The sequence below is a fragment of the Carcharodon carcharias genome, chromosome 4 (genome assembly GCF_017639515.1).
Source record: "Carcharodon carcharias isolate sCarCar2 chromosome 4, sCarCar2.pri, whole genome shotgun sequence".
NCBI classification, from domain to species: Eukaryota; Metazoa; Chordata; class Chondrichthyes; order Lamniformes; family Lamnidae; genus Carcharodon; species Carcharodon carcharias.
The window spans coordinates 5,725,817-5,738,576 of record NC_054470.1 but is presented as its reverse complement, the minus strand read 5'-3'; the positions used below and the strand labels follow the sequence as shown (position 1 = coordinate 5,738,576).

General features: G+C 40.7%; 1 protein-coding gene across 1 annotated transcript in view; it reads left to right on the top strand.

Moving 5' to 3' along the window:
- pggt1b (protein geranylgeranyltransferase type I, beta subunit) overlaps nucleotides 1-12,760 on the top strand; it is an 86,470-nt gene that overhangs the window by 31,117 nt on the left and 42,593 nt on the right. Inside the window, exons 3-5 of the mRNA XM_041186835.1 lie at nucleotides 2,462-2,529; nucleotides 5,030-5,181; nucleotides 7,734-7,866. Coding sequence (XP_041042769.1) covers nucleotides 2,462-2,529; nucleotides 5,030-5,181; nucleotides 7,734-7,866 — 353 coding nt within the window. The remainder of the gene's footprint in view (nucleotides 1-2,461; nucleotides 2,530-5,029; nucleotides 5,182-7,733; nucleotides 7,867-12,760) is intronic.

Sequence of the window (12,760 nt, the reverse complement as noted above, 5' to 3'; positions counted from 1 at the left end):
TTAGTGATGGGATAGATACATGTTTGGAAGTTGATCTTGGGACCAGAAGAGTCTGGTTCAGCCTTAGAAGAGATTGGAATTGATGGCTAGAGAACAGAGTTTGTCTTGGGGACTGAAGACAGTGGCTTCAGCCCTCCAAATATTTAATTGAAGGACATTTCTGCTCGCCCAGTACTTGATGTTGAAGAAGTGGCCTGAGTTTTGAGGCACTGGAGGGTTTGAGAGGGGTGATGGTGAGGTAGAGCTGCATGTTGTTTGCGCACATGTGGAAACTGGCATGTTTATAATACAATCTATAACATCTGCCTTTGGAATTGGAGTATGTTCAATTGTCTAAACTGAGCTACAAAGTAGATTAAATTCAACATGTTAAATTGTGCTCTGGAGTTTCCTCCTTGAACATAATTGGGAACTTAGATCCAAAAATGCCTCCATTGTTGGTGCCCGTTTTGTTGATGTCAAGTCACCCCAAGTATTTTATCAATTTTATTAGACTACACCAAAATTTAAAATAAACGTAAATCAGATTAAACAATCAGAGCCATAGAAAACACCAAACCCGCTCCATATGTTTCTTTAATTACGAAAATTTATGTATGCATCATTCATGCACAAGATGGACAGATAAAAATAGGGCATGTTCTGTGTTAGTACTTATTACATCCTGTATTACATGTTCCAGCTGCAGAACACTCACATGTTGAAATGCTTTGGTGATTTGATACAAGTGCATTGGTCCACAGTCTTGATGGTAATAGAAAGTAAACAAAGGGAAAGCTATTGTTTCTACCCACTTGAAGTCTAATAATTCCACCTCTTAGAAGTGGCCTAGAAGCATTTGCATTCACTACAGATCATAAAATTCTATATTTACATAATTTCTTGTCACAAATTTTCAGACTTTTTTTTGTCTCCTGGCACTAATTTTCAGACCTTTGTCTTCACCCACTCATCCCTGTGTTAGCTCTGTTTTTCTCTCACGGTTGCTGCCAGACTTGCTGAGTATTTTCAGCATTTTCTTCAGTATTTTGCTCTTCCATTAGATGGCACCGTTGAGTCAGAACAACATACTTTTTGTAGCATGGTGGGATAATACTTAAGATATGTTGTGAATGTTGATGATATGCCACTCTTGGTTTGTTTCTGTTTATGAAAATAAATATATTTATTTTAGGGGTCTGACAGGAAATTAATTTTGTGCTAAGCTTCATTAAACAGGAGAGAATATGAGATGTGTGTAGTGATTCCTCAGAGAAAATAGATCTGCATCAAAAAAGTATTTTCTGTATCAATAATTTGAAGTTTTCTAGATACGTAGAGAGGACACTGTCATGCCCAATACCAGCATGTAACAATATGAACTTTCAGACAACATTTTAACATTTTTAAAAATAGGACACAAACCAACTGTTAAGATGGCTATTGCAAATCATGTGCCTTTTTTGGCATTTGTATTATAGACACTAGCAAGTCGCAGTTGAATATCTAATTAACTATAAATATCCGCAGCCATCCAGGGAATTAGCAGCCTGAAAATATAAAGATAGGAGGGGCTGCAAAAAGTTCTAGTGTGTTAGAGCTGGATGTCATCAGTGTACATGTAAAACTTGATGAAGTCTGATGTCACCGAAGAGCAGCATGTATGGTATTGTTGTAATAGTATCCAAAGAGGAAGAACAGGAGACCAAGATAAACTGAGAAAGTTGGAATGTACAAAGTAGTACAGAAGGATGATGAAGAAATCGAACTGAAACAGCTATGCATAGAACAGATTAGAAGTGCTGCAGTTGATTTCAGCGATCTGGATTAGCTAACCAGCAGTGCCTCCTAGAAAGGGAGCTTCTGTGGATGTTAGTGAGAACAGAAACCAGCTCAATTGTGATGCACCCCATGTTCAAAAGTTGCTCATTCACATTTGAAGATTGACTTCTGGTGAATGCATTGGTAGGTAATGAGAACCTAGGAACTCTCACCTCGCATGAATCAGTAGTTTTAAGAGAAGAGTTGGACAAATAGTGAATACAAGATTATTCTTCTGTCGTACTGGGATAGATGAAGAATGATCTTAAAAAAAGGAAAGCCAGTCACTGTCCGGCAGACTGTCAGTTACAGGCAATTGACAGTCCTCTGCTACAATTTTCTGTATTCCCAAGGAGCCCATTTATAGTAGACTATTTGTAAACTGTCTTAAGAGTTCTGCTAATGCATTAAAGAATTAAATGTGGTATAGCACATTGAAAAAAATCTCAATCGCTGTTTACGATAATAAAACAGAAAATGCTGGAAATACTCCACCGGTCTGGCAGCACCTATTAGAGAAAAGCCGAGTTAATGTTTCAGGTTAATGACCTGTTCTTTTTGGCAGTGAGTTCAGAGATGCTTACGTTTTAAAAGGTTTTAAATAAAACTCATTGTAGTTTATTTTAGTGTAAATTAACAATTGTTTTATTTTGTTTTTCAGAATCCAGTCTGGACCGCTGTGGTTTCAGGGGTTCATCACATCTGGGAATTCCGTATAGTCAGTCAAAGGTTAGCTGGACCCTGCAAAGCATCTCAGTATGAAGCCACTCCTTTATTCAGTGGTGACTACTTCAGAGGTCAGCGTAGAAGTTTCTTCATTATTCCTTATAGGGTCTCACAAGTAATTTTGAGTTGAACTCTGCAGTTTGAGGCTCTGTGGGTCTTATTTTCTGTGGAACGTGGCTATAATTTCTGTACAGGTGTAGCTTCTTAGCAATCTGCATTTAGTAATATTTGATCTTAAAAAGTTCCCAAGTGCTGTTGAATTACACTGTTTCCTTGAGATATTTTAGCATGCGTGTACCACAAGCTAATAGATCAGAAAACAGTTGAAGTCTGGACATGAGTAAGGGCTATCACTTTATTATTCCAGTGGATAGAACCCATCTTTTTCAGCAGATGATAGAAGTAACTTAACCTTGAAATCCCACTACTGATGAGGCATGGAAAGAGGAAATTCTGAGTAGGCAAGGAAGAATTCGGGACCATTTTTGTACCTAGAGATTAAAATTGTTTTTAAAACTGAAAAAGCACTGATGTTCCCAACTTACTTGTTGCCTTGTTTGATTAAGAAAGTATTATAGCAAGTTATCTGCAAATTTCTATACTATATCTCAGAAATGTAGATATTTCTTACAAGTCACCGGAAACTGAATAAACCAGCAGTAACACAACAACAACTCATACAGCACCTTCAATGTAATAAAATATCCCAAGGCACTTCACAGATATGTCATAAAGCAAAAGTTGACATTGAGCCACGTAAGATGATCGTAGAGCAGATGGTCAAAAGCTTGATCAAAGAGGTAGGTTCTAAGGAGCATCTGTCTTAAAGAAAGAAAGACAGGTAGAGAGGCAGAGGGGTTTAGGGATGGAATTCCAGAGCTTAGAACTTAGGCAGCTAAAGACACAGCCGCCAGTGGTGAAGCTATTAAAATTGAGATTCCCGGATAGCCTGGAGAGTGTAGATATCCCAGAGAGTTGCAGGACTGGAGACAATTACAGAGATAGGGACATGAAAACAAGGATGAGAATTTTAAACTTGAAGCTCTGCTTGACTGGAATCCGATCGACTTGAGCAGCAGAGTTTTGGACTGCCTCAAGTTTGGGGAGGGTAGAATGTGAAAGGTTGGCCAGAAATGCATTTGAATAGTCAAGTCTTGAGATAACAAAGAAATGGATGAGAGCTTTAACAGCAAATAAGCTGAGGCAGAGGCGGAGTTGGGCGTTGGTACGGAGATGGAAATAGGCAGTCTTGCTAATGGTGCAGATATGTGGTTGGAAGCTCATCTCAGAATCAAATATGACATCGAGTTGCGAGCAATTTGGTTCAGCGTCAGATAGTTGTCAGGTAAGGGGATGAAGTGGGTAGCTAGGGATCAGAGTTCATAACCCAAAGACAATGGCTTCAGTTTTCCCAATATTTAATTGGAGGAAAATATCTGCTCATTAAGTACTGGATGTCAGACAAGCAGTCTGATAATTTAGTTACAGTGGATGAGTCAAGAAAGGTTGAACCGGGTGTTATTAATATACATGTGAAAATTAACGTTCTATTTTTAGATGATGTCGTCAAGGGAAGTATGTAGGATGGGGCTGAGGACAGATCTTTAGGGACATCAGAGGTAATAGAGCAGGCAAAGGAGTCGTTGCAAGTGATATTCTGGCTACTGTTCAATAGATAATAGTGGAACCAGGCAGTGCAGTCTCATCCAGCTGGACTGCTTTGAAGAGCAGATCCATGTCAAGGAGGACGAGGAGGGATAGTTTACCTTTATCACAGTTGCATAGGATAGTCAGTTGTGACTTTAGAAAGAGTTGTTTCAATACCCTGACAAGGGAAGAAACCTGAATGGATGGATTCCAGCGTGGAGTTCTCGGAAATGGGAATGGATTTGGGAGACGATAACACTTTTTCATGGACTTTGGAGAGGAAGGAGAGGTTGGAGATGGGACGGTAGTTTGTAAGAGTGGCAGGGTCAGAAGTAACCTAAAGTCACCTGTTGCGATTGTTGTGATTATATAAAAAACACAAAGCGTGCCAACTTGTTTATATCAACATCCTTATATAATTTAGGTACAAGAAAGAAGGTATGAGGCATTGATTTCAAACTTGTAACTTTTAAGCTTTAGGATTTAGGGGACTGGTTCCCCTTTCATTTTCTGTCTTCTGACTCCCTTAACTCGCACAAAGAAGAATTATAATTATTTTGAGTATTTGGTCTGTTTGAAACCTACGAACAAAATAAGTAAAATGCTCATACAAGAGCAAAGTATTGTAAATGCTGGAAATCTGAAATAAACATAGAAAATGATGGAAATACTCAGCAGTTCTGACTGCATCTGTCCACACAGAAACACAGTTAACGTTTCAGCTTGATGACCCCTTGAAGGGTCACTGACCTGAAACATTAACTCTGTTTCTCCCTCCACAGATGCTGCCAAACCTGCTAAATGTTTCATTTTTTTGTGCCATTTTACCTGATGAATGCTTCCTGGTACTTTTTAGGATAATGGTGCACATCATTTGTATGACAGTGGTCACATAGCCATGACATACACTGGCCTAGCTAGCCTGGTGATCCTCGGAGATGACCTGAAACGGGTAAATAAAGAAGCATGTCTGGCTGGGCTTGGAGCTCTTCAACTAGAAGATGGCAGGTAAAGTAAAATCTTTTTTGTCACATTCTGAACAAGTTATTCCAACACTTTGGAACCTCTCATGAATTGACTTAGCAGTGGCACAAAAATGCTGAGATATTTAAGCAGCGTGGATTTATCCTCGCTGGATTGGGAAAGTCCAAGTTTTGCTCACCTGGGACCTTTGATCCCTGTGAGTAAGACAAAATTTTCTTTCTTATGAAACTGAAATGATTGAACTCCTGTGTGTGCCCTTAGTGTTCTAATCCACAATCCCGGTTACGTTTGTTTTTGTTTAGTTCTTCGGTCCTTTTTCTCTTTTCCTTCAAACTTAGACTTATCCTATAATTCAGTTTCTGTGGCAAATCGCTAATACCTTTATTCAAATGAATCTTTCCTTTTGTGAGTCTGTATGGTTATGGTTAAATGACTGGCTATAACTGACTCCTAATACTTTTTTTAATGGGATGTGGGCTTCTCTGGCTAGGCCAGCATTTTTATTGCCTTTCCTTAATTTCCCTTGAGAAGGTGGTGGTGAGCTGCCTTCTTGAACAGCTGCAGCCCATCTGGTGTAGGTACACCCACAGTGCTATTTGGGAAAGAGTTCCTGGGTTTTGACCCAGCAACTGTGAAGGAATGGCAATATAGTTCCAAGTCAGGATAGTGTGTGGTTTGGAGGAGAACTTGCAGGTGGTGGTGTTCCCATCTATCTGCAGCCCTTGTGCTTACAGGTGGTAGAGATCGTGGGTTTGGAAGGTGCTGTTGAAGGAGCCTTGGTAAGTTACTGCAGTGCATCTTGCAGATGGACATGGACAAAAGAGCTGAACTCAAGAGGTGAGATGAGAGTGACTGCTCTTGACAACAAGTCAAACTTGACCGAGCATGGCATCAAGGATGCCATGTGATGTCCTGGGACTGAGATGATTGACCTCCAACAACCACAACCACTTTTCTTTGTGCTCGGTATGACCCCCACCAGTGGAGAGTTTTACCCCTGATTCCCATTGATCCCAATTTTGCTAGGGCTCCTTGATGCCACACTTGGTCAAGTTCGACCTGATGTCAAGGGCAGTTGCTCTCACTTCTTGAGTTCAGCCCTTTTGTCCACGTTTGGACTAGTGCTGTAATGAGGTCAGGAGCTGAATGGCAGTGACAGAACCCAAACTGAGCTTCATTGGGCATTGTTTCTGAGTAAGTGCAGCTTAATAGTGCTGTCACCGACACCTTCCATCACTTTGCTGATGATCGAGTAGACCAGGGCCGAGTTGAATTTATCCTTTTTGTGACAGGACATACCCGAGCAGTTTTCCAAATTGCCAGGTAGATGCCAGTCTTGTAGCTGCCCTGGAACAGTTTGGCTAAAGCCGCTAATTGACCATACCTGACAGCCTTTTTATATAAATCTGCCAGCGGAGATCACTGGATCCCAGTTAGGAGCAGGAGTATTGTTATTTCCCCTCTATTTTCTCCACAGCAACACCCACAAAAGAAAACCCTCCCTTGAAGCAAATTGCTGAATCCAACGGAAACTAACAGATTTGCGGTTGGACTTAATGTTATTTGTTACTTAATGCCAAACCAAGTGAATTTACCCACTGAAACATCAGAAAGCCCCAGTTTCACTTGAAAATTGAATTTATTGTCTATGTCACACCTCAGCATATATTTGTAAAGAACGATTGAGGTTTGCTTCTTTTGGAATAAAATATATTTTGCTATTTAGCAAGCACATTTTTTTAAAAGTGCAATGAAGATTGAAAGTGTCCTGATCAAAACAAATTTAGAATTGTAGAGCTGGTACCTTTATGAAACAAGAAGTATTGAAACCTTAGCCATGATTTTCAAAGGGTGTGGGACTGGGGCTCTCTGCAGGTGGCCTATGACAGTCACAGTCTTTGGAGGTCGTTTTGGGTTCCCAGCATCTCCGGGTCCCGAATTTTCAATTGGGAGTGGGTTGAAGGGAGCAGGAAAGGTGCATGACTCCCAATTATTGCTCCTTAAGGAGCTTGTTAATGGGCCTGTCTGAAACAAAATAAGGCTTTAAAAAATTTTCCTGGCAACCCCAAACAGTTTTGTACACGGCTGTCGGGTATGCAGTGTGGCTCAGACATCTTGTTTTGTGCAATTTTTTAAATCGTTGTGTCTGCCTAGCACTATTCTTAACTGTCCTGACCATGGCCACTTGCAACTTTGTTCCACCTTAAGGAGCTGCCTTCTCTAATTGGCAAGGCAATGACAGCCCCCAAAATGGTTTCCACCTTCCATTGCCCCTGTCAACAGACAAGCAGCGCTTGCCTCCTGGAGGCACTCGACACCTCCAATTGAGTGCCACATTTGCCCTCCGGCTACTTAGGCCATTTGCATTTGAAGATCGCGTTGAGTGTGACACAGCATGTCATCCAAGAATTCATCCGAGTGTTGAGTTCCTGACCCTGCATTGAAAATCTGACCCCTTATTTTCAATATCTCTAAATTAAATCTCATGATGAAAAATGAAATGAATGCTCGATCACCAAGTGTATTAGTTGCTGCAATATTTTTTTCCTTCCTCTCTTTCTCTTTATGTCTTGCAGTTTCTATGCAGTGCCAGAAGGAAGTGAAAATGACATGAGGTTTGTGTACTGTGCCACTTGTATCTGTTACATGCTTAATGACTGGTCAGGAATGGACACAAAGAAAGCCATAGAATATATCAGGAAAAGCATGGTAAGTGAGAAAAGAGAAGAAATGAGATCTGTAACCTGAATAAATCTTTGAGTTGTTGAATTTTAAGTGTTTGTTCTATTCACTGGTTCTTACGGTTGTAATTCTCAAAACTTTAGCTCATGAAATTTATCTTCATAGTACAGATGATAACACAAATGGAAAACTACAGTTCTTCTGAGGATGCAAAGGTTTTTTTTTCATTTCTAAGGAGGGATTTTATTTAGCTATGACCCTTAGACTTGAGTAATGTTGGCAAATAACAATTGCAGATATTTTATGTCTTTTATTACTCATTGATTTGGAGATTACCCAGCAGAAAATGTGATTACAGGCAACAAAATCAAATATAACACCATCTCATTGGTGACATTTTAATAGTTGCCACGGGTTATGCTTGGTGACCTTGTTTATGTTGCACCTTAACAAAAATGTCACGTGGGTGAGACAGGTTCCTGTCCTGCCTGTAACGATGCCTGTTGCAGGCGGGACTGCAAAATCCCACCCTCGGACTGGAGTGATTTTAAGCTCTTTGGTTACCAGTAGTTAACTATTAGGTACTAGTAATTAAATACTGGGCACCCATGTTTCTTTATTTCTTACTGAAGTAAGCGGTCAACCCTGGGATGCTGTTTAAACACTTCTACAACCTCCTACTCTTAATCTGTGAAATTTGGCATAATGTAATTTTCTATAGTGATATCTTAGAACAAATTGAAATTGTGTGCAAAATGAGTGCTCTGTGGATTCATTGAACTGCTTGAATAGTAATAATGCATAAAGACTTTTTAATGAAATTAGTCTAACAGTAATAGACTGTAATTCATAGGAACCCCAACTCGATGTTTTTTGTAATTTTACAGTAATGTGGCAAGTATGGTTTTTATGTCTAGATACCTGAAGCTGTTTTTGACTTTACGCACTTGTTCTGGAACCTTCTAGTTGGACACTTTACGTTTTAATACAGTTGGTTTTGTAGCCTTCAGGCTGACTTTTTTCCAATAGTTTGAAAGATACAGTCCAGCAAGGCAGTGGCCCAAATATAACAAATATTGCCAACATAGAGTGCCAACATAGAGCCAAACCTACTCTTCCATACGCCTGCACACATTGCGCATGAGCAATATGCTGCTCTTTGGTCTTATGGATGATGCTGAAGGTTCTATGAAGAAGTAACATGGGTGAACATTCTCGTTTAGTTGTTCATTGGAGTGTTAAATCAAGGGTTAAATCAGCTCTGACAACAGCCATGATGTTTTGATTCACTTTGTGAGTGTATTTTCAAAGACACTTCTTTCAATGGTAGGAAGTAAGAAGTCTTTTTTCGCTTACCAGCTGATCATTGAAGAATTATTTACAGTTGTAAACGTGAAATGGTAATTTGTTGCTGCTTTCACTATCCTGTAAATGCAGGAATTTTTAGTGTGTGTGTATCTATTTGTGACTAATAGTCACATTTGCCACTGATTACCACTTGTACACTGATTTACCATTCGCACATCAAGACTTAAAAGTCAAATTCTTTAAACATCTTTTTTGTTAAATCCACTTCAAAGAATCTTCAGTTCGAAAACTCTAATCACTGCAGGCACCTGGTTGACTCATAGTGGTCTACAGCACAGAAAAAGGCCCTTCGGCCCATCGAGTCTGCGCCAGCCAAACAAGTACCTAACTATTCTAATCCCATTTTCTACACTAGGCCCATAGCCTTGTATGCCATGGCATTGCAGGTGCGCATCCAAATACTCCTTAAATGTTATGAGGATTTCTGCCTCTACCAGCCTTTCAGGCAGTGAGTTCCAGATTCCCACCACCCTCTGGGTAAAAAAATTCTTCCTCACATCCCCTCTAAACCTCCTGCCCCTTACCTTAAATCTATGTCCCCTGGTTATTGATCCCTCAACCAAGGGAAAAAGTTCTTTCCTGTCTACCCTATCTATGCCCCTCCTAATTTTATACACCTCAATCATGACCCCCCTCAATCCCCTCTGCTCCAAGGAAAATAACCCCAGTCTATCCAATCTTTCCTCAACTAAAACTCTCCAGCCCAGGTAACATCCTGGTAAATCTCCTCTGCACTCTCTCTAGTGCAATCACATCCTTCCTATAATGCAGAATCCAGAACTGCATGCAATATTCTTGCTGTGGCCTAACCAGTGTTTTATAAAATTCCAGCATAACCTCCCTACTCTTATATTCTAGGCCTCGGCTAATAAAGGCAAGTATCCCATATGTCGCCTTAACCACATTATCTACCTGTCCCGCTACCTTAAGGGACTGGTGGACATGTGCACCAAGGTCCCTCTGATCCTCGATACTTCCCAGGTTCCTACCATTCATTGTGTATTCCCGTGCCTTATTTGTCCTGCTGAAGTGCATCAGCTCACACTTATCTGAATTAAATTCCATTTGCCACTGATCAACCCATCTCTCCAGCCTGTCTATATCCTCCTGTAATCTAAGGCTATCCTCCTCACTATTTACCACCCCACCAATTTTCATGTCATCTGTGAACTTACTGATCAACCCTCCAGCATTCAAGTCTAAATCGTTTATATATACCACAAACAGCAAGGGACCCAACACCAACCCCTGTGGAACCCCAATGGACACAGGCATCCAGCCACAAAAACACCCCTCAAACCATCACCTTCTGCTTCCTGCCACTCAGCCAATTCTGGATCCAATTTGCCGAATTGCCTTGGATCCCATAGGCTTTTACCTTCATTATCAGTCTCCCATGCAGGACCTTATCAAAAGCCTTGCTGAAGTTCAAGTAGAGTATGTCAAATGCATTGCCTTCATCTACACACCTGGTCACCTCTTCGAACAATTCCTCAAATTGGTCAGACATGACCTCCCCTTAACAAAACCATGCTGACAATTCTTGATTAATCCCTGCCTCTCCAAATGTAGATTAATTCTGTTCCTCAGAATTGCTTCCAATAGTTTCCCCACCACTGAGGTTAGACTGACTGGCCTATAGTTCCCTGATTTATCCCCTCCTCCCTTCTTGAATAGCGGTACCACATTGGCTGTCCTCCAGTCCTCTGGCACCTCTTCTGTGGCCAGAGAGGTATTGAAAATTATTGTGAGTGCCCCTGCTATCTCCTGCCTTGCCTCACTCAACAGCCTGGGATACATTTCATCCGGGCCTGGAGATTTATCCGCTTTTAAGCCTGCCATACCACTCAGAACCTCCTCCCTTTCTATGCTAATTTCTTTAATTATATCAGGGTCCTTCTGCCTGATTTCCATACCCACGTCGTCCCTATCACTTGCAAACAGCGACACAAAGTATTCATTTAGAACCCTACCTACATCTTCTGGCTCCACACACAAATTACCACTATGGCCCTTAATGGGCCCTACTCTTTCCCTACTTATCCTCTTACTCTCAACGTACTTGTAAAATAACTTTGGATTTTCCTTTATTTTACCTGCCAATGTTTTTTCATGCCCCCTTTTTGCTCTCCTAATTTCTTTTTTAAGTCTCTCTTTCCCCCCCCCCACCCACTACACATTTTATACTCCTCTGGGGCTTCCGCTGTTTTGAACCCTCGGTTTCCGCCATAAGCCTCCCTTTTTCTCTTTATCCAATACTGTTGATCCATCAACGTCTAGGGTTCCCTGGATTTGTTGGTCCCACCCTTGTCTTTACTGGAATATGTTGGCCCTGTACTCTCCCTATTTCTTTCTTGAATGAGCCCCACTGCTCTGACGCAGATTTACCTAAAAGTAGTTGCTCTTAGTCCACTCTGGCCAAATCATATCTGATCTTATTAAAATCAGCCTTCTCCCCAGTTTAGAACTCTGATTTCTGGCCCATACTTGTCCTTTTCCATAACAACCTTGAATCAAATGGAGTTATGATCACTATCTGCAAAATGCTCCCCACTGATACCTCTACCACTTGCCCGGTTTCATTCCCTAAAATTAAGTCCAGGACTGCCCCCTCTCTTGTAGAACCTTCTACGTACTGGCTTCAAAAGCTCTCCTGGATGCATTTTAAGAATTCTGCTCCCTCTAAACCTATCACACAATGACTAACCCAGTTAATATTGGGGAATTTGAAATCCCCCATTATTACTTCCCTGTTATTTTTACACTTTGCTGAAATTTGCCTACATATTTGCTCTTCTTTTTCTCTGACTGTTTGGGGGCCTATAGTGATATTATAGTCCCAGTGATGTGATTGCTCCTTTTTTTTGTTTTTAAGTTCTACCCATATGGCTTCATTTGAGGAGCCTTCTAAGATGCCATCCCTCCTTACTGCTGTAATTGATTCCTTGATCAATATTGCGATACCCCCCTCCTCTTTTACCTCCTTCCCTGTCTTGCTTGAAGACCTTATATCCTGGAATATTGAGCTGCCAATCCTGCCCCTCTCTCAACCATGCAATGGTTGATTCCTCAGTTTCATGTATTTCTACCATTTTGTATTCACTAGTTAGATAACATAGTAGAAATTTATGTTAGGGTTAGGCCTTGGAAGACAGTTGATTCTCAATGCAAGTTATATTATAGCCTGTTGATTTGCTATTTGTTTTACCATTTAGCAACAGATCCATCATAACATGGGCCCTTTAAGGATTTTTTAAAACTTGATGGGTGACTGGTGTGTTAAATATAGATCACGTCTCCCCACTGTAGTAACCTCTCGTCACCATCTGCTCAGGCATAAGAAGCTTTGTGGATGTAACACAGTCAGCAGTTACTGGCAACGTTTCCATTGTACATCGTGCTTTACTGTAGTTCTGATGACTATGGATATAGCATCCCCTTAGAACTGAAGTGAATGCTGGTTATCAAGCAAGAAAAAGTTATTTCAAGTATCGCAGCATTGTTAATACCCATAGGTCTTTTGGGTTGTATCGTCCTTTTGATTTTATTCGTG